At 44.2% G+C, this 22,538-nt stretch overlaps 1 protein-coding gene across 3 annotated transcripts in view; it reads left to right on the top strand.

The window, feature by feature from the left end:
- Positions 1-22,538, top strand: part of LOC106613488 (E3 ubiquitin-protein ligase RNF13) — a 93,212-nt gene that overhangs the window by 38,042 nt on the left and 32,632 nt on the right. For 2 of the 3 annotated variants that reach the window (XM_082956695.1, XM_082956696.1), the window contains exons 4-5: positions 3,477-3,554; positions 7,620-7,745. In XM_082956695.1, coding sequence (XP_082812821.1) covers positions 3,477-3,554; positions 7,620-7,745 — 204 coding nt within the window. The remainder of the gene's footprint in view (positions 1-3,476; positions 3,555-7,619; positions 7,746-22,538) is intronic. The other variant, XM_014215770.3, reaches the window with a different exon arrangement.

Below are 22,538 nucleotides of genomic sequence, written 5' to 3'. Positions count from 1 at the left end.
GTTTTTGTCCGAGCCAGTGCTTGCATTTACAAAAGGACATTTTTTGGTAGCCTACTTAGAGACTGAACCCCATGCACTCAGATTCTGGCCTGGAGCATGACTTACATTTCAGCACAGTCCAGTAGCTGCTATCTATGCAACTGTGTTAGAGCCCTGGTGCTGGCACTCCCAGGATACGTCCCAAATGACACCCTATTCCCTATGTAGTGCACTACTTTTGACCAGGGCCCATAAGGCTCTGGTCTAAAGTAGTGCACTACATAGGAGAAACAGCCATTTCCTCACAGCAGAGCAGAGCGAGGCCTGAATCCAGATACACTATATTTACAAAAGTATATGGACACACCTTCAAATTAGAGGATTTGGCCATTTCTGCCACACCCGTTGCTGACAGCTGTTTAAAATCGAGCACAAAGCTATGCAATTTCATAGACAAAGATTGGCAGTAGAATGGCCTTACTGAAGAGCTCAGTGACTTTCAACATTGCACCGTCATAGGATGCCACATTTCCATCAAATCAAATTGTATTTGTCACATGCACCAAATACAACAGGTGTAGACCTTACCGTGAAATGCTTACTTACAAGCCCCTAACCAACAATGCAGTTCAAGAAATAGAGTTAAGAAAATATTTACTAAATAAACAAAAGTAAAAAAATCTACAAAAAAAGTTAAAATAAAATTACATAACAATAATGAGGCTATATACAGGTGGGTACCGGTATCGAGTCAATGTGCAGGCATACAGGTTAGTCAAGGTAATTTGTACATGTAGGTAGGGGTAAAGTGACTATGCATAGATAATAAACAGCGAGTGGCAGCAGTGTAAAAACAAAGGTGGGGGGTGTTCAATGTTAATAGTCCGGGTGGCCATTTGATTAATTGTTCAGCAGTCTTATAGTTTGGGGGTAGAAGCTGTTAAGGAGCCTTTTGGACCTAGACTTGGCGCTCCAGTACCGCTTGCCATGTGGTAGCAGACTGTTCTCTCTATGACTTGTGTGACTGGAGTCTTTGACAATTTTTTGGGCCTTCCTCTGACACCGCCTAGTATATAGGTCCTGGATGGCAGGAACCTTGGCCCCAGTGATGTATTGGGCCGTACGCACTACCCTCTGCAGCACCTTACGGTCGGATGCCGAGCATTTGCCATACCAGGTGGTGATGTAACCAGTCAGGATGCTCTCAATGGTGCAGCTGTGGAACTTTTTGAGGATCTGGGGATCCATGCCAAATCTTTTCAGTCTCCTTGGGGGGCAAAGGTGTTATCGTGTCCTCTTCACAACTGTCTTGGTGTGTTTGGACCATGATAGTTTGTTGGTGATGTGGACACCAAGGAATATGAAACTCTCAACCCACTCCACTACAGCTCCGTCAATGTTAATGGGGGCCTGTTCAGCCATCCTTTTCCTGTAGTCCACGATCAACTCCTTTGTCTTGCTCACATTGAGGGAGAGGTTGTTGACCTGGCACCACACTGCCAGGTCTCTGACCTCCTCCCTATAGGCTGTCTCATTGTTGTCGGTGATCAGGCCTACCACTGTTGTATCGTCAACAAACCTAATGATGGTGTTGGAGTCGTGCTTGGCCACGCAGTTGTGGGTGAACAGGGAGTACAGGAGGGGACTAAGCACTCACTCCTGAGGGGCCCCATTGTTGAGGATCAGCGTGGCAGATGTGTTGTTGCCAACCCTTACCACCTGGGGGTGGCCCGTAAGGAAGTCCAAGATCCAGCTGCAGAGGGAGGTGTTTAGTCCCAGGGTCCTTAGCTTATTGATGAGCTTTGTGGGCACTATGGTGTTGAACGCTGAGCTGTAGTCACTGAACTGCATTCTCACATAGGTGTTCCTTTTATCTAGGTGGGAAAGGGCAGTGTGGAGTGCAATTGAGATTGCATCATCTGTGGATCTGTTGGGGTATGCGAATTGGAGTGGGTCTAGAGTTTCCGGGATGATGGTGTTGATGTGAGCCATGACCAGCCTGTCAAATCACTTCATGGTTACCAACGTGAGTGCTACTGGGCGGTAGTCATTTAGGCAGATTACCTTCGCATTCTTGGGCACAGGGACTATGGTGGTCTGCTTGAAACATGGGTATTACAGACTCTGTCAGGGAGAGGTTGAAAATGTCAGTGAAGACAGTTGCCAGTTGGTCCGCACCTCTTTAAAGGTCTTGCTCACATCGGCTATAGAGAGCGTGATCACACAGTCGTCCGGAACAGCTGGTGCTCTCATGCATGCTTCAGTGTTGCTTGCCTCGAAGCAGGCATAAAAGGCATTTAGCTCATCTTGTGGGCTCGCGTCACTGGGAAGCTTGCAGCTGGGTTTCCCTTTGTAGTCTGTAATAGTTTTCAAGCCCTGCCACATCCAAAGAGCATCAGAGCCAGTGTAGTAGGATTCAATCTTAGTCCTGTATCGACGCTTTGCCTGTTTTTATGGTTTGTTTGAGGGCATAGCAGGATTTCATATAAGCGTCCAGATTAGTGTCCCGGCTCCTTGAAAATGGCAGCTCTAGCCTTTAGCGCGGTCCGAATATTGCTTGTAATCCATGGCTTCTGGTTGGGATATGTACGTACGGTCACTGTGGGGACGACGTCGTCAATGCACGTGTTGATGAAGCCGGTGACTGAGGTGGTATACTCCTCAATGCCATTGGATGAATCATGGAACATATTCCAGTAGGTGCTAGCAAAACAGTCCTGTAGCGTAGCATCCGCATCAACTGACTTCCTTATTGTGCGAGTCACTGGTGCTTGCTGCTTTAGTTTTTGCTTGTGAGCAGTAATCAAGAGGATAGAATTATAGTCAGATTTGCCAAATGGAGGGTGAGGGAGAGCTTTGTATGCGTCTCTGTGTGTGGATTAAAGGTGGTCTAGGTTTTATTTATCCTCTGGTTGCACATGTGACATGCTGGTAGAAATGATGTAAAACTGATTTAAGTTTGCCTGCATTAAAGTCTCTGGCCACTAGGACCGCCGCTTCTGGATGAGCATTTTCTTGTTTGCTTATGACATTATAGCTCGTTGTCTGCGGTCTTAGTGACAGCATCAGTTTGTGGTGGTAAATAGACAGCAACGAATAATATAGTTTAGAACTCTCTTGGTAAATAGTGTGGGATACAGCTTATCATGACGTACTCTACCTCAGGCGAGCAATAACTTGAGACCTCCTTAATATTAGACATCGCACACCAGCTGTTATTGACAAAGACAGACAGCAGCATCCCTCATCTTACCAGACATAGCTGTTCTGTCCTGCCGATTCACAGAAAACCCAGCCAACTGTATATTATCCGTGTCGTCGTTCAGCCACGACTTAGGATAGTCTCGACCGTAGATCATCGAGTTTGTTTTCCAGTGATTGCACTTTGGCCAATAGAAGCCATGGTAAAGGCGATTTACTTACTCGCTTACAAATTCTAACAAGGCACCCCGACATTCTCCTTTGTTATCTCTGCCTTTTCTTCACGCTAATGACAGGGATTGGGCCTGTTCTCCGGAAAGCAGTACATCCTTCACGTCGGACTCGTTAAAGAAAGAATCTTTGTTCAGTTCAAGGTGAGTAATCACTGTTATGATGTCCAGAAGCTCTTTTCGGTCATAAGAGATGGTAGCAGCAACTTTATGTATAAAATAAAAAGTTATAAACAATGTGAAAAAACTAAGAAATTAGCACAGTAGGCATCCCCTCCTGCCCCATTATTATTAACAAGTCACTTCATCAAATTTCTGCCCTGCTAGAGCTGCACGGGTCAACTGTAAGTGCTGTTATTGTGAAGTGGAAACGTCTAGGAGCAACAACGGCTCAGACGCAAAGTGGTATGCCACACAAGCTCACAGAACGGGACCGCTGAGTGCTGAAGCGCGTAGCGCGTAAAAATCATCTGTCCCCGGTTGCAACACTTACTTCCGTGTTCCAAACTGCCTCTGGAAGCAACGTCAGCACAAGAACTGTTCGTCGGGATCTTCATGGCCGAGCAAGCCTAAGATCACCATGCTCAATGCCAAGCGTTGGCTGGAGTGGTGTAAAGCTCGCCGCCATTGGACTCTGGAGCAGTGGAAACGCGTTCTCTGGAGTGATTAATCACTCTTCAACATCTGGCAGTCCGACGGACGAATCTGGGTTTGGTGGATGCCAGGAGAACTATACCCCAATGCATAGTGCCAACTGTAAAGTTTGGTGGAGGAGGAATAATGGTCTGGGGCTGTTTTTCACATTTTGGGCTAGGCCCCTTAGTTCAGTTGAAGGGAAATATGAATGGTACAGCACAAGGCGAGGTCCATACAGAAATGGTTTGTCGAAATCGGTGTGGAAGAACTTTACTGGCCTACACAGAGCCCTGACGACAACCCCATCGAACACCTTTGGGATGAATTGGAACGCCGACTGCGAGCCAGACCTAATCTCCCAACACCAGTGTCCGACCTCACTAATGCTCTTGTGGCTGAAAGGAAGCAATGTTTAAACATTTAGTGGAAAGCCTTCCCAGAAGAGAAGAGGCTGTTATAGCAGCAAAGGGGGTACAAACTCCAAATTAATGCCCATGATTTTGGAATGAGATGTTCAACGAGGTGGTGTCCACATACTTTTGGTCATATAGTGTACATCAGAAGTCACATGAGCCGTTTTTTTCCAGCTTTCTCCCTTCTGCAGGGAGGGAGAGAGCAAACTCCACTGAACTAGTTTCAATTTATGCAATCTGATTTGGTTCTGGGTGCCAAGACTACTTGATTTCCTAGATGAGATATGTTTGGCTCTACTAGCCTAAATACCATTTTTTTGTGCTGTCTAAAATGAACCTTACTTGTGAGATTATTGTTGTGTGTCATACTTAGTTGTTATGTTCTTGGTAGTTTAATTGTAACATATGACATCATGGGATTGAAGGGGCCTAGACATTGTTCAGTACAGTTGAAACAGTTGAGCTGCTACACCTTTGTGTGCAGTGTGTCTATGAAACCTGCTCTATTATTCTGACGTTTGATTCATTTGTTTTAATCTTAGCACAAGCTGGAGGCAAATTAATTATTCCTGTGTTTTCTTCTGTCGATACCAGGGAAAATCTGTGTTATGCTCTGTATTTGTGACATTTCCCACATGGATTAGGTAGAGATCTGTGAAGAAAACAGAGGGCAGCAGAGGGCAGCCATACTACAGCACCCCTGGAGGAGGAGGAGGAGGAGGAGCAGGAGGTGTTGGTGGTGGTTTAGGAGAGGGGTAAAGGCTTAATCGGTTGCATGATCTAGTCATGCTCTCCTCTAGAGTGGAAAGTCACTGAACACTGAATCACTACGCTAAAGCGAAAACCCACCTCCGGAAATGGGTTTTTGAAATGGTTCTTCTTCTAGGTCTATATGTTTAGGGAATGATTCAACAACATTGGCCCCGGATTCAAAATCTGGAACTAACAGTTGGTTGTTGAACTTGAAGGTGTTTTATTGAATTCCTCCTCAATTATACAATGCTCTGTACGGTTGTGGTTAGGGATTTCCCTCTGGGTTTCTTTGTGGGTCCATTGCCAACAGGGGGAGCTATTGTAGCTTGTTTTGAACCCCGTGAAAATGTGAGACAGCGTCATTGTCATAGCAGGCTTTGCGGAAGGTATCCAGGGAGATTTCGAGTCTGTTTTCCTTTTGAAAACAGGAGTCCAGATAAAGTAGACAACAGCTTCCAGTGCCAGTTCTTCACCATCTCTTTGTATGAGATCAAGAATGTAACGACAAAAGCTTTTGGAGTTTCTATCCGTCCTATTGAAAAGTGATGGAATGTTTTATACATTTTACTGTTTCATTTTCCATCCCTGTCATTTGGAGAGAATGGCAGCATGCAATAGGTGTGTAGGTACCATTTAGACACACGCTTACACACACCCACACACACAAGTCTTTCTAATGTTCCTCCTCTTGAGGGACACCTACCAGTCTCAGCATTGTGTGCATATCAACGTGCACTGTGTTCACACAAAAACAAAAAGGGCTGACGATCCGGGAAGGCTGGGTCCTTTTTGAAGCGCTCTGTACTGGCAGTGCTCCAGAGAGCGAACTCTAGCTCCTTCACTAAAATGAACTCATCACTTTCACAGCTGACTGTAGCTGCCGAGTCATGGGTCCACCCCCACCAAATCCCGCAGCAATTTACACCTTGTTTGTGTCCTGAGTGGCACCCGATTGCCTACATAGTGCACTACTTTTGACCAGGCCCCATAGGGCTCCAAAAAAAAGTTGTGAACTATAAAGGGAATATGGTGCCATTTGGGACATAGACCTCATCTCTATCTCTGACTAGCCTGCCACCCCTGACTACAATCTGACTACCATCTGCACCTGATAGGATATGAAAACGCATTACACTGGATTTAATAGTGCATGGAAACGGGACAAATATGATAAAATCAACATATCCCCACATAACACGGTTATCGGTTAATGTGGATCTAATGAATTATGTCAGCTCTATTTATTACATTTCTGTCTGCAATGTTATGAACGTTTCACTCACTGAAGACACCTCGGGACACCTCTCCCTACATGGAAACACTTGAACAGAACCTCAGTCATTGGACAGCAGCAGGCCCTCAAATTCAGGATGTATACTTGTTATTGGACAGTATCTCTGTCATTCTCAGCTGGCCTGCAGGTGATTGGCTTCGGCCTTGGGCCTGCCACTTTGGCTGTGTTCTGATAGGCCGAGTCATGCCCGAGGCAGGTCCCAGACTCCCAGAGCTGTAGGACCTGCTAGGTTTCATTAATGCAGTGCTCTGTGTGGACTCCACAGTCCATGTTGGCACCAATATTCTGTTGAAAATAGCATTCTAACACAAGTACTTTAGGTGCCAATATGGTTAGCTATCTCAAACAGTACCAGCCAAACTCTGAGCTGTCTTTGGCTTTTGGGCTGATCCTACCCTGTCTCTCTTTCCCTTTTGCTCTCTCTCTCTCTCTCTCTCTCTCTCTCTCTCTCCTCTCTGTCTCTCTCGTCCTGCAGCACAGGACATCTTGGGCGACCAGAAGAATTCAATGCCAAGATATGATCTCTTGATTGGGTTTTTTTCATCTGTGGATTTTACCGTGGATTTGATCAGTCTTAGCTCAGTCCCAAATGGCTCCCTATCTCGTGCACTACTTTTGACCCTGTGGGCCCTGGTCAAAAGTAATGGACTAAATAGGGAATTGGGTGCCATTTGGGACATTACCTTACTAATCTCGTGGCAAGGGAGGGTTTGAATAAAGCATTATGTTTCTTAATTTAAACATAATTCTGGCTCTGTATTGTTGTAGTTGTAGCCATTTTGAATTCTTTAGCCTATTTCTGAATTCTTATTTCTGTTCTCTTTGTTCAGTGTCTCACCAGCCTGCAGATTCACCATTTCTCCCTAGATTCCAATGGATTTAATTTTAGATGTTTGACCTTCCAGCGAATTTTTATTTAGGATCCAGTTTCTGTTGAGGAGAGCAACTATGAATATGCACACCACCACATTTCCTCTGTTTGTGGTGATGATTCTACTTTTTGCTCCTACTCCCACACTCTTTTTTTACTTGACCTGTTTTGTGGGTGTTGTACAATTGAGTGATAAGTCACATAACTGATGCTCTAACTGTACTGTGATGTCACACCCACAGGGCTTTTTGATTGGTGCACGGCCCGAAAATGCCTGCGAACCCATTGACCCGCCCCCTATTCGGGACAACCTCACTGGTGCCTTCATCGTGCTCATCAAGCGCTTCGACTGCAACTTTGACATCAAGGTAGGGTGCATCGCAATCACACAAACCTCCCCATGTGGTGTATAATTTGTTGCCCCGAAGTTGCTAACCACGTACACAAGATTAGATATTTTGGCATCCGTCTAATGGTTAGGGTTACGATTGGGGGTAGGGGTAATCTGATCCTAGATCTGTGGTTAAATGTAGTTCCTACCTAAAGGCTCCCTTATGGTCTATAATGAAGTTGCCTGTAATGAAAAAAAAATATATATTTTATTGAACCTTTATTTAACTAGGCAAGTAAGTTAAAAACAAATTCTTATTTACAATGACGGCCTACCCCGGCCAAACCAGGACGACGCTGGGCCAATTGTGCGCTGCCCTATGGGACTCCCTATCACAGCCGGATGTGATGCAGCCTGGAATCTAACCAGGGACTGTAGTCACGCCTCTTGCACTGAGATGCAGTGCTTTAGACCGCTGTGCCACTCGGGAGCCCTGAGTACTGATCCAAAGTCAGTTTCCTTTTTTACCTCCTGATGGATATGGTTAGGGATGGGATTGGGAAAGCTGATCCTAGATCTATACTTAGGCACAACTTCTACCTCGAGCCCTTCTTACGTGCAGCACAGTACACAGGAAATAGCTGTTGCCCAGTCAGGACTTCCTGTGCTGGCACTGAACCATCTCTCCCTCTTTCCAATCCCCCCTTCCCTCTCTCCGCTCATCCCCTGCTTCTCTGGTTCATCTACTGATGTGGTGCATTAACTGGGTGCCCTCAGCAGCTCTCTGCAGAAATGCAAATAAAAGCATTGTTGTCGTTTTAACATGGTATGGAAAAGACACCTTTACCTCGCGCCAACATCACAACCAAAGAGAGAGGAGGGCATGGTTCTATCCCTTTAAGAAGGGGGAAAGCATAATTTCTTATTACCGAGATACAACATTTTATGCATGGCAAATCCACGAAGACTTGAGTGTAGCGGGATATTAGGCATATTTTCTTCTTCTCAGCAACAAAGGAGCCATTTAGTTTTTACGGCGCGGCACTCCGAAACGTCTCGACTCGAATGTGTCTGTCTGCGGAAAGTGTGTGTGTGTGTGTGTGTGTGGCGTGCTCAGAGTCGAGAGGACGAGTTGTTTTCCTAATAAATCCCAGGAGCTGTGGAGAGCACCACTCGATCCATCCAACCTTGAAGTGAGGCCGTGTGCAGCGAACAGGAGTAGAGCGAGGCGTAGAGAGCGAAGAAATTAGGAATGGAGAAGGAGGGGGAAGTGGAAGGATACAAGGAGAGGGACAGTGCATTTGGAAAGTATTCAGACCCATTGATTTCTTCCACATTTTGTTACATTATAGCCTTATTCTAAAATGGATTAAATTGTTTTTTTTCCCCCCTCATCAATCTACACACAATACCCCATAATCAGAGTTGGGGAGTAACGGATTACAAAAAACGTTAACTGTAATCCGTTACGTTACAAGCAAAAATATTGTAAACAGATTACGGATACTTTTGAAAAACTTGATGATTACTTCGAGGATTACTTTTAATCCAAGCCTATGGAATAAAAGTGCTCAATTATTGCTCAATCTAATTCATTCTGATAAAAATAAATAAATCCATATGTTTAATGGACACATGCTCAAACTTGTACACTTTTGATAGACATAAAGGGGCAATCTGTAGTTGCTACATCAATTTTTGGATTTATACACTTTATTTATATATATATATATATATCTCTATTGATTCTTGAAGAATATAACTTATAAATGCCACATGAGTTTAGTTTAACTGTCACACTCCATAAGAACCCAAAATATAAGCTTGTTTTACAGTAATAACAAACAATTATTTTTATATAATGGATGGTCTGTCCTTGCATCCAAAGCTCTGTCTATTAATCTGAGAGTGGTTACATTTCTCCAGGCCCATCCCTCAGCTTTTTACCAAAACAGAGGCCGGGCGACCATTTTGTTATTGTTTCATCTGTGGATTTGCCCTTTAAACAGCTGCATATTATCAAGATATCAAAGTGTCACCAACAAAAAGGTCAACAATAGGCCTTTAGCAAATGCGGCATATGGCAATCACTTTTCACATGTAAATCACACTTTTCAGTAGTGCTCAAAGAATGCCATTGCTTGAGAGCAGAATTTATTTTTCAACTTGAAACAATGATCCCAATCAGTCCTCCATGACAACAAAATCCTAATCAACAGAGTAGGGCTGGCTAATAAGTCCTTAGTTTTGGCGTTATGCTCAGGTGAAACAATTTGGCTAATACATACTTCCATATTTCCAAGTCCTATTCTTGAAGATCAAGGGGTATAACATTTATTGGAATGACTGGAATTCTGATATACTTTGTTTTTTTTAATGTAAAGATATAATTGAATCATATTATTATATGTAGTAGAAAGTGATGGGTTAGAAGAAGCCTACATAACCAACCCATAAAGTAAAATTTAACATCCATATTATGGTCAGCTATGTAAACTTTAACATTGATTTATCCTGCAATAGATGTCGTTCAGTTGGTAACATACATTTGTGTCTTCTTCTAATGCCTCTTAAGGGGAAAGTAATCTAAAAGTAACAGAATGTAATTGGATTACGTTACTGAGTTTGGGAAATCCAAAAGTTACATTGCTGATTACAATTTTGGACAGGTAACTAGTAACTGTAACAGATAACATTTAGAAAGCAACCGACCCAACCCTGCCCATAATGACAAAGCAAAAACAGGTTTTTAGATTTTTTTCAAATGTAGTATTTTTTTTACTGAAATATCACATTTACATAAGTATTCATACCCTTTACTCTGTACTTTGTTGAAGCACCTTTGCAGCGATTACAGCCTTGTGTCTTCTTGGGTAGGACGCTACAAGCTTGGCACACCTGTATTTGGGGAGTTTCTCATATTTTTCACTGGAGATCCTCTCAAGCTCTGTCAGGTTGAATGGGGAGTGTCACTTCACAGCTATTTTCAGGTCTCTCTAGAGATGTTCGATCGGGTTCAAGTCTGGGCTCTGGTTGGGCCACTCAAGGACATTGAGACTTACCCCGAAACCACTCCTGCATTGTCTTGGCTGTGTGCTTAGGGCTGTTGTCCGGTTGGAAGCTGAACCTTCGCTCCAATCTGAGGTCCTGAGCACTCTGGAGCAGGTTTTCATCAAGGAGCTCTCTGTACTTTGCTCCGTTCATCCTTCCCTCGATCCTGACTAGTCTCCCATCCCCACAGCATGATGCCGCCACCACCGTGCTTCACCGTAGCGATGGTTCCAGGTTTCCTCCAGACATGATGCTTGGCATTCAAGCCAAGATTCTCTGGTTTCATCAGACCAGAGAATCTTGTTTCTCATGGTCTGGGAGTCCTTTAGATTGCCTTTTGGCAAACTCCAAGTGGGCTGTGGTGCCTTTTTACTGAGGAGTGCCTTCTGTCTGGTCCACTATAAAGGCCTAATTGGTGGAGTGCTGCAGAGATAGTTGTCATTCTGGAAGCTTCTCCCATTTCCACAGAGGAACTCTGGAGCTTTGTCAGAATGACCATTGAGTTCTTGGGCACCTCCCTGACCAAAAGGCCCTTCTCCCCCGATTGCTCAGGAAGAGTCTTGGTGGTTCTGAACTTCTTCAGTTTAAGAATGATGGAGGCCACTGTGTTCTTGGGGACCTTCAATGCTGCAGACTTTTTTTGGTACCCTTCCCCAGATCTGTGCCTCGATACAATCCTTTCTCGGAGCTCTACGGACGATTCCTTTGACCTCATGGCTTGGTTTTTGCTCGGACATGACCTGTCAACTGTGGGACCTTTATATAGACAGATGTGTACCTTTCCAAATCATGTCCATCAGCTGAATTTACAACAGGTGGACTCCAATCAAGTTGTAGAAACATTTCAAGGATGATCAATGGAAACACCTGAGCTTATTTTCGAGTGTCTGAATATTTATGCAAATAAGGTTTTCCTGTTTTTTAATTTTAATACATTTGCAAAAATTTCTAAAACCTGTTTTTGCATTGTCATTATGGGATATTGTGTGTAGATTGATGAGAGAAAAACCACAGATTTAATCCATTTTAGAATAAGGCTGTGATGTAACAAGAAGTCAAGGGGTCTGAATACTTTCCGAATGCACTGTAAATGAGTGAAGAGTCTAGGCTAATGATAGAAGTATATATGGATTGATGGAGGGAAGAGGTGGAAGTGGGGGAGGGGGTATGAGATGTAAGGAGTAATGGATTCTATGATAGATGTCAAGAGAGATGGAAGCGAGTGAGTGGGAGAGAATGAAAGCTAGAGGGAGATTCATTGATTTGATCTCTAGAACAGGCAGTCTGGCTGTGGTGTGTGGGGCTTTCTCTCCCTTGTCCCTCTCCCGCTCCATGCCTTATAAGGCCTTTCTGCATCACACACACACCACACAGCGAGGTGTTCCCGAGGCAGGACTGAAACCGGATGCCCCCCCTGCCCTCTCCAGCCTGTCGTGCGTCAGCCAGAGACAAACACACTAGCACACACACTAGGCCTGACCTGAGATCAGCCTGTTCCATGATACAAACTGAACCCCTTATCAGTCAGCACTTCAGACAAACTGATCTAAGAACAGCCGATACCACACTCGGCCTGACATTGGATCACTTAACGGGACAGTTCAGTCCCAAATCAGTCAGTTACTATCCCACTCTTCCCCTGGACCACAGAACAGCAGATGTCAAAGGTTTACAAAGCATTAGCTGAGAGTCTGGCTCTAAGATCTGATGTAGAATCAGTCCTTGAATTTCAACTCCTGCCTATAGTCAAACAGCACAGAGCCACCGATCCTGACTCAGGATCAGCCAGACAGATGTGTTCTCTACAGAAGTTGAGTTACCTAAGAGCTGGGGAGGGACTGGCATGCGCACGAGACTGCGTTCAGGAAAGGGCAGGGACATAATGTAGGGGGACGGACCTTAGGTTGGAGGAGGGGCGTGTGTGTGTGAGAGAGAGAATGGGTTAATGTCTTACGTTGGCCTCCAGGCTTTTGATTGACCATTAATAAATCTCCAATCAAGCAGGTGGGGGGGGTACAGAAAAAGGAGATCCTTAAATACTCCACCCCCCCCCGTCCACCCCCAAAGCTGTACAGCTCCCAGACTTTTAAATGTACCAGAAGCTCAAATGTCAGAGAAACAAAGGAGGAATCCAGGAATCTATTTTGGCTCAAAATAGGGGAGCAGAGGGAGGTAAAAAATGTCTGGAAATGTTTCGCAGCATATGTGTTTTTTTTAGCGTTGCGCTAAACAGTACCATGTGAATGAAAACTGATTGTTTCTGAGTACCATCAGATATAATGGGAGATACAGTAATGCACGCTCTGTTGAGTGTCCGGGGCAGTTTGAGAGCTTGTGAGTGTTGGGTTTGATGTGCCGGGGTAGACATGCCACTCTGTGGGAGTGTGTGGTGGTCTGGGATGGGGAGCAAGAGAGCAGATGATCTAGTGAGGGGGCTTCTAGCATTAATGGGTGGACTGGAGTGTGTAAAGTATTCAGACCCCATCCCTTTTTCCAAATTTTGTTACGTTACAGCCTTATTCTAACTCATCAATCTACACACAGTACCCCATAATGACTAAGCGAAAACAGGTTTTTAAAAATGTTAGCAAATGTGTAAAATTTTTTTAACACGTTCCTTATTTACATACAGTTGAAGTCAGAAGTTTACATACACCTAGGTTGGAGTTATTAAAACTCGTTTTTCAACCACTCCACAAATGTCTTGTTAACAAACTATAGTTTTGGCTAGTCGGTTAGGACATCTACTTTGTGCATGACACAAGTCATTTTTCCAACAATTGTTTACAGACAGATTATTTCACTCTATCACAATTCCAGTGGGTCAGAAGTTTACATACACTAAGTTGACTGTGCCTTTAAACAGCATGGACAATTCCAGAAAATTATGTCATGGCTTTAGAAGCTTCTGATAGGCTAATTGACATCGTTTGAGTCAATTGGAGGTGTACATGTGGATGTATTTCAAGGCCTACCTTCAAATTCAGTGCCTCTTTGGTTGACATCATGGGAAAATCAAAAGAAATCAGCCAAGACCTCAGAAAAGAAATTGTGGACCTCCACAAGTCTGGTTCATCCTTGGGAGCAATTTCCAAACGCCTGAAAGTACCACGTTCATCTGTACAAACAATAGTACGCAAGTATGAACACCATGGGACCACGCAGCCGTCATACCGCTCAGGAAGGAGACGCATTCTGTCTCCTAGAGATGAATGTACTTTGGTGCGAAAAGTGCAAATCAATCCCAGAACAACAGCAAAGAATCTTGTGAAGATGCTGGAGGAAACAGATACAAAAGTATCTATACCCACAGTAAAACGAGACCTATATCGACATAACCTGAAAAGCCGCTCAGCAAGGAAGAAGCCACTGCTCCAAAACCTCCATAAAAAAGCCAGACTACTGTTTGCAACTGCACATGGGGACACAGAATGTACTTTTTGGAAAAATGTCCTCTGGTCTGATAAAACAAAAATAGAACTGTTTGGCCATAATGACCATCGTTATGTTTGGAGGATAAAGGGGGAGGCTTGCAAGCCGAAGAACACCATCCCAACCGTGAAGCACGGGGGTGGCAGCATCATGTTGTGGGGCTGCTTTGCTGCAGAAGGGACTGGTGCACTTCACAAAATAGATGACATCATGAGGAAGTAAATTTATGTGGATATATTGAAGCTACATCTCAAGACAGTCAGGATGTTAAAGCTTGGTCGCAAATGAGTCTTCCAAATGGACAATGACCCCAAGCATACTTCCAAAGTTGTGGCAAAATGGCTTAAGACAACAAAGTCAAGGTATTGGAGTGGCCATCACACAGCCCTGACCGCAATCCTATAGAAGTTTTGTGGGCAGAACTGAAAAAGCTTGTGCGAGCAAGGAGGCCTACAAACCTGACTCAGTTACACCAGCTCTGTCAGGAGGAATGGGCCAAAATTCGCCCAACTTATTGTGGGAAGCTTGTAGAAGGCTACCCAAAATGTTTGACCCAAGTTAAACAATTTAAAGGCAATGATACCGAATACTAATTGAGTGTATGTAAACTTCTGACCCACTGGGAATGTGATGAAAGAAATAAAAGCTGAAGTAAATAATTCTCTCTACTATTATTCTGACATTTCACATTCTTAAAATAAAGTGGTGATCCTAACTGACCTAAGACAGGGAACCTTTACTCGGATTAAATGTCAGGAATTGTGAAAAACTGAGTTTAAATGTATTTGGCTAAGGTGTATGTAAACTTCTGACTTCAACTGTAAGTATTCAGACCCTTTGCTATGCCAGTCGAAATTGAGCTCAGGTGTATCCTGTTTCCATTGATTATCCTTGAGATGTTTCTACAACTTGGAGTCCACCTGTGGTAAATGCAATTGTTTGGACATGATTTGGAAAGGCACACACCTGTCTTTATAAGGTCTCCCAGTTGACAGTGCATGTCAGAGCAAAAACCAAGCCATGAGGTCGAAAGATTTGTCCATAGAGCTCTGAGACAGGATTGTGTCGAGGCACAGATCTGGGGAAGGGTACCAAAAGGTGTCTGCAGCATTGAAGGTCCCCAAGAACACAGTGGACTCCATCATTCTTAAATTGAAGAAGTTTGTAACCACCAAAACTCTTTCTAGAATTAGCAGCCCGGCCAAACTGAGCAATCAGGGGAGAAGGGCCTTGGTCAGGGAGTTGACCAAGAACTCGATGGTCACTCTAACAGAGCTCTTGAGTTCCTCTGTAGAGATGGGACAACCTTCCAGAAGGACAACCATCTCTACAGCACTCCACCAATCAGCCCTTTATGGTAGTGGCCAGCCGGAAGACACTGCTCAGTATAAGGCACATAACAGCCCGCTTGGAGTTTGCCAAAAGGCACCTGAAGGACTCTTACCATGAGAAAGAAGATTCTCTGGTCTGAATGCCAAGTGTCACGTCTGGAGGAAACCTGGAACCATCCCTACGGTGAAGCATGGTGGTGGAAGTATCATGCTGCGGGGATGTTTTTCAGCGGCATGGACTGGGAGACTAGTCAGGATCGAGGGAAAGATGAATGGAGCAAAGTATAGAGAGATCATTGATGAAAACCTGCTCCAGAGCGCTCAGGACCTCAGACTGGGCCAAGGTTCACCTTCCAACACGGCAACGACCCTAAGCACACAGCCAAGACAACGCAGGAATGGCTTTGGGACAAGTTTCTCAATGTCCTTGAGTGGCCCAGCCAGAGCCCGGACTTGAACCCGATCGAACATCTCTGTAGAGACCTGAAAATAGCTGTGCAGCGACGCTCCCCATCTAACCTCACAGAGCCTGAGAGGATCTCCAGAGAAGAATGGGAGAAACTCCCCAAATACAGGGTGCCAAGCTTGTAGCGTCATACCCAAGAAGACTCAAGGCTGTAATCGCTGCCGAAGGTGCTTTAACAAAGTACTGAGTAAAGGGTTTGATTACTTATGTAAATATTTCATATTTCATTCGCAAACATTTCTAATAACCTGTTTTTGCTTTGTCATTATGGGGTATTGTGTGTAGATTGATGAGGGAAAAAATCTATGTAATCAATTTTAGAATAAGGTTGTAACGTAACAAAATGTGGAAAAAGTCAAGGGGTCTGAATACTTTCCGAATGCACTGTATGTGTGTGTGCGTGTGGGAGGCGAAGGGGATCCCAGCACTGCTGCTCCTTTTACAACTCCAGCCTTCCCGAGGGACAGGGCTCGCAGCTAAAGGGGAAGTGGTGAAGGAGCGAGAGGAGGAGGAGGGGGTAAGGTTAACACTTCCTGCTTGCTGGGCCTCTGAAATAGGAGAGGGAAGGGGGGGCTCGCTGGTGACCCATCTGACCCCAGCTGTGGGGGAAGGAGACTGGGAAGGAAACCTGACACTACACCCCCCCCCTTTCTCCGACCCCCCTCACCCCTGTCCGCCTGTGTCAAGAGTCCCTCCATCCTCCCTCCAGCTGGCGAACCAACCCTTTTCCTGCCACTCTCTTGACACACACAACACATCACACACTCATACACTCTCAATATACATTCACGCAGGCACACAATGGTTGTGTTATATAATTACGTGCTCTCGCACGCGCTCTCTGGTTACCGTCACACACACACACACACACACACACACACACACCACACACACACACACACACGTGTTTGCCTAATCCACAATGGCAGAGTAGCCCTTTTGTCCCTTTGTCTCCCCCTCTCTCTCATTTCATTACACCTATAGAGAGAATGACAACGGGATTCCCCTTTAGCCTACTCTACTAGCCTGACATCTATTGTGTTTTATGACAGTTTGGGACAGTTTCCCATAAACATATAAAAGTACACATAGCCTATGTGTATGACTAGTCTGGATCAGGGGAGCGCAAGCCAGGATGTGGCTTATCTCCTGTTGCGTCCCTGTTGTTATGTCTCCGTGCTGTTTTGGTATCAACACAGTCTGCGCTGCTGCTCTGCTCCCCTGACCTTAATGACATGTGGCCTTGTGATGTCATCTCCACAGAGTGGCGGACACACACACACACTTGCACGGTTTTTTCAGTGCTGTAGTGCTGCTGTGCAGTATTATCAGTTGCAAAGCCCCTTCCTGCAGTTTGAATAGCTCTTATCTAGTCAGAAGTCTGAACCTTGAAACCAAGCCCCACTTTGCACCAGATTCTTCCTAAAAGCAAATGAGAAAGAGAGCGAGAGGGCAAGAGAGAGATGAAGAAAAGTCTAGAGAGGAATTGGCAGGGAAGGCAAAAGGGGTTAATGCAGAGAGAGCGAGAACGGAGAGAGAGAGAGGGAGGGGTGGAGTAAAGTAGAGAAATTGGCATGGAGGACAAGACGTTGATGCAGGGAAAGGGAGGGAGAACTAAAGAAGGAGAGAGAGAGAGAAAGTGAGAGATGGCAGACTGAGCAAGTGCAAGAGAAAGAGAGCGAGAGAGAGATCAAGGAGTGTGAATCCAGCCTAGTGAAGAGAGAAGAGGAACTGATGTGTAGCTGCTGTATAAACAGTAGGGGGAGGGGATGGGGACGGGGACGGAGAAAGCCTCAGTTGGCCAGGAGAGGAGAGGCTGACAACTCCAGTCCAGGAGACGTTGGTTGTTGTCTGCCCCACCGTTTGAGGAGCCATGATTCAGCAGTGCTGGCTTACAACTCAGCAACACACAGTCACACACACACCCTGATGCGGCAGTAATTACTGACGCCATCAGCTGTCTCCGTCTCACCACCAAGGCTATGGATCCCACTGTTGTGCCCACTGTCTCGCGTAAGGTCGTGTGGGTGTGTGTTTGACTCATTAGAGCAGTACTTAAACATTCCATATTCTTCATTTACCTTACTCTGAGAATACTCTTTTTTTAAAAATAATATTTCTTTAGGGGGTAGATCAGCTTTAATATTGCAGATAGAGTGTGGCTTCTATCAATGTAATTGTCTGCATCATTTCCAATCCCCCATACAACAAGCCCTCAGTCCAGCCTCTCTCAGCCTATTGCGCACAAGCATGGGAAACAGTGTTTAAACTCGTTACAATGAAGGTCTGTGAAGTTACTTGTATTTTTACGAATAATCTTTGAAAGACAGGGTTCTGAAAAAGGGACGTTTCTTTTTTTGCTGAGTTTATTTTTCAACTGTGCTGTTTCACAAATGTTCTGAACCTATATACATTTTACGGATACAGTATATTTTACATAAATTATCTAGTTATTTTTAGTCCCACCCTTCAGCTCCACTCAACCCCTCGCATCGATCTCTGAACACCATCCAAGTTTGATTACCATTTGCCATATATTTTTCACAAATGTGATGTTTCACAAAAGTTCGGAACCTTTATATTCTCATAGTTTTTGCAGTAGTCTTTGATTTTATTATACAACTTTATGCACTCTCTGCCCTACCCATACACTGTGGCACTCCAAGAGTTAACTGTACTGCACTAGTGAGTCATGCATCTCCAGGTGGCACAGTTTATACAGCTCCATCAATCCATGACCAATGAGAGAGATGTCTGATAAGCTTCCTCTTAACTCCTCACGCCCTACCTAGCTGCTCCTGCACTGGAAAACTACAACATGTTGTAGTCTCTCATGAATGCACGCACACACACACACACACACACACACACACACACACACACACACACTACCACCACTGCAAATGCTCCGGTTACCTCCGCCCTTCAAAACTGATATGAGATCAGTTTTCCCTCCCCTAAGTTCAACTTTAACATTACATTTGTTACACTTTCTGGTTAATGTTTTTGGACTATAACATAACCAGATAAATACCTAGGATACTGTTTTGTAGCCACATGGTAATTAAGTAATAAGTGTCAGTACTTAAACAGTAAATGACTACATTTGGGAAATGAATTACTAGTGTTACCTTTTTAAATATACTATTCCATACCATTGCCTTGCTTTTTCTGCTCAGTACTCTATGTTCTCCCTCATATGTTTTCTCATATGAGGGAGCACTTAGAGCACTGAGGCAGAAAAAGCAAGGCACAGTTAATGAAATTAGTGTTAATTGCAAAGTTCTGTTAATTAGGCTATCTCGTAAACCATATCTCGATCAAATTGGCATTGCAGGTTAAAAGGGTGCACATGTACGATGTATCGCTGTCAGCATGGGTTCGAATCCGGTCCACTGCTCTTTCAGCACTCTCTCTCTCCTACATTTCATCTCTCTCTCTTTCTATCCAATACACATATACAAAATACTTAAAGGGGCAGTGCAGTCAAAAACATGATTTCCTTGTTTAAAAATATATATATATTTCCACACTATGAGGTTTATTTACCTGGAATTTCAGCCTGTTCAGGTGGGATAGAGTTTTGACATAAATCCCTGGATCAGATTGTGATATTATCTGCCATTGAAATCCTTGGTCGGGCTGGAAAGAGCTAAAGGCTCAAACTAGCCCGACCAAAGATTTCAATGGCAGAAAAATCCCTCCTGATTCCTGCTTACAAGCAAAAACTAAAGCAGGAAGTACCAGTGACTTGCTCAATATGGAAGTGGTCAGATGACGCGGACGCTATGCTACAGGACTGTTTTGCTAACACAGACTGGAATATGTTCTGGGATTCATTCAATGACATTGAGGTGTATACCACCTCAGTCATCGGCTTCATCAATAAGTGCATCGACGACGTCGTCCCCACAGTGACCGTACGTACATATCCCAACCAGAAGCTATGGATTACAGGCAACATCTGCATCGAGCTAAAGGCTCAACACTAGTGTAAACTTAACTGACTAAAACAAGATGTAAAATATGTAGAAAAGATAATGGACCTATATATTTTTTATAATATAATCTGAGAACTAACAATCACCACAATAAAAGCTAGAGTCAGGGAGAACTGAAAATTCCTATAACAATGAATTTAACAGTATTGATTTTGTTATGTTTGAACAAAAGAACAAAGCATTAGCCATGGCAAAATGCATAGCATTGCAGGAAATTAGCTTTAAAACGGTAACATTTTCTTTCAGCTCCATGGCAAAATGTGTAGAATTACAGGAAATTTGCTTTAAAATTGAAACAATTTCGATTAGCTCCATGGAGAAATGTGTAGAATTGCAGGAAATTGGCTTAAATATATAAAAATGTCTAACCCACCAAGATGGGGCCTCTAAAATGTTCTCTAAAATCCTATACCCATTGCACGCCCACCACCTAAGTTTTTGATCCAGAAAAAACCCTGCGATCTGATTATTCTGACCAATGACCATTCATATTTTTATTTGCATATGTATCCTCCCACTTTGAAGCTTTGACGTTAGGCTGTAGACTAGTCTAGATGATCCTATCTGCCCACACGATTCGAATGAGCATTTTAATGGATAAAGGAGACTCAGAGAAATACATTATACATTTTTTTATCTTTAATCAAATCCAAAAATCTAATCAAACTTCATTCGTCACATGCGCCGAATACAGTATAGATCTTACCGTGAAATGCTTACTTACAAGCCCTTAACCAACAGGGCAATTCAAGAAAGAGTTAAGAAAAGATTTATCAAATAAACTAAAGTAAAAAATAATAAAAAGTAACACAATAAATTAACAATAATGAGGCTATATACAGGGGATACCGGTACCGAGTCAATGTGCGGGGGTACAGGTTAGTGTCAATGTAAATAGTCAGGTGACCATTTGATTAATTGTTCAGCAGTCTTATGGCTTGGGGGTAGAAGCTGTTAAGGAGCCTTTTGGTCCTAGACTTGGCGCTCCGTTACCGCTTGCCGTGTGGTAGCAGAGAAAACAGGTGACTTGGGTGACTGGAGTCTGACAATTTTTGGGGCTTTCCTCTGACACCGCCTAGTATATGGGTCCTGGATGGCAGGAAGCTTGGCCCCAGTTATGTACTGGTCCGTACGCACTACCCTCTGTAGCACCTAACGGTCAGATGCCAAGCAGTTGCCATACCAGGCGGTGATGCAACCGGTCAGGATGCTCTCGATGGTGCAGCTGGTCAGGATGCTCTCTGAATGTTGCCCTGTTTAAAGAATTTACATCAGCTACCGAGAGCGTTATCACACAGTCATCCATAACAGCTGGTGCTCTGATGCATGCTTGAGTGTTGCTTGCCTCAAAGCGAGCATAAAAGGCATTTAGTTCATCTGGTAGGCTCGCGTCACTGGGCAGCTAGCGTCTGGGTTTCCCTTTGTAGTCCGTAATAGTTTGCAAGCCCTGCCACATCCGACTAGCATCAGAGCCGGTGTAGTAGGATTTAATCTTAATCCTGTATTGACGCTTTGCTTGTTTGATGGTTCGTCTGAGGGCATAGCGGGATTTCTTATAAGCGTCCGGATTAGTGTCAAGCCTTTAGCTCGATGCAGATGTTGCCTGTAATCCATGGCTTCTGGTTGGGATATGTACGTACGGTCACTGTGGGGACGACGTCGTCGTTGCACTTATTGATGAAGCCGATGACTGAGGTGGTATACACCTCAATGTCATTGGATGAATCCCAGAACATATTCCAGTCTGTGTTAGCAAAACAGTCCTGTAGCATAGCATCCGCGTCATCTGACCACTTCCATATTGAGCAAGTCACTGGTACTTCCTGCTTTAGTTTTTGCTTGTAAGCAGGAATCAGGAGGATGGAATTATGGGCAGATTTGCCAAATGGAGGGCGGGGGAGAGCTTTGTATGCATCTCTCTGTGTGGAGTAAAGGTGGTCTAGAGTTTTTTTCCCTCTGGTTGCACATGTGACATGCTGGTAGAAATTAGGTAAAACGGATTTAAATTTGCCTGCATTGAAGTCCCCGGCCACCAGGAGCGCCACTTCTGGATGAGCATTTTCTTGTTTGCTTATGACCGTATACAGCTCATTGAGTGCGGTCTTAGTGACAGCATCGGTTTGTGGTGGTAAATAGACGGCTACGAATAATATAGATATGAACTCTCTTGGTAGATAGTGTGGTCTACAGCTTATCATAAGGTACTCTACCTCAGGCGAGCAATACCTCAATACTTCTTTAAATTAGACATCGCCACCAGCTGTTATTGACAAATAGACACACACCCCCACCCCTCGTCTTACCAGACGTAACTTCTCTGTCCTGCCGGTGCATGGAAAATCCCACCAGCTCTGTATTATCCGTGTCGTCGTTCAGCCACGACTCGGTGAAACATTAGATATTACAGTTTTTAATGTCCCGTTGGTAGGATAATCTTGATCGTAGGTTATCGATTTTATTTTCCAATGATTGCACATTGGCCAATAAAACGGATGGCAGTGGGGGTTTACTCACTCGCCTACGAATTCTCAGAATTCGCAGGCCCGACC

Source organism: Salmo salar, chromosome 10 (genome assembly GCF_965601325.2).
Source record: "Salmo salar chromosome 10, fSalSal1, whole genome shotgun sequence".
NCBI classification, from domain to species: Eukaryota; Metazoa; Chordata; class Actinopteri; order Salmoniformes; family Salmonidae; genus Salmo; species Salmo salar.
Note: the sequence above shows the minus strand (reverse complement) of the source record. Positions and strands in the feature narration are given on the sequence as shown.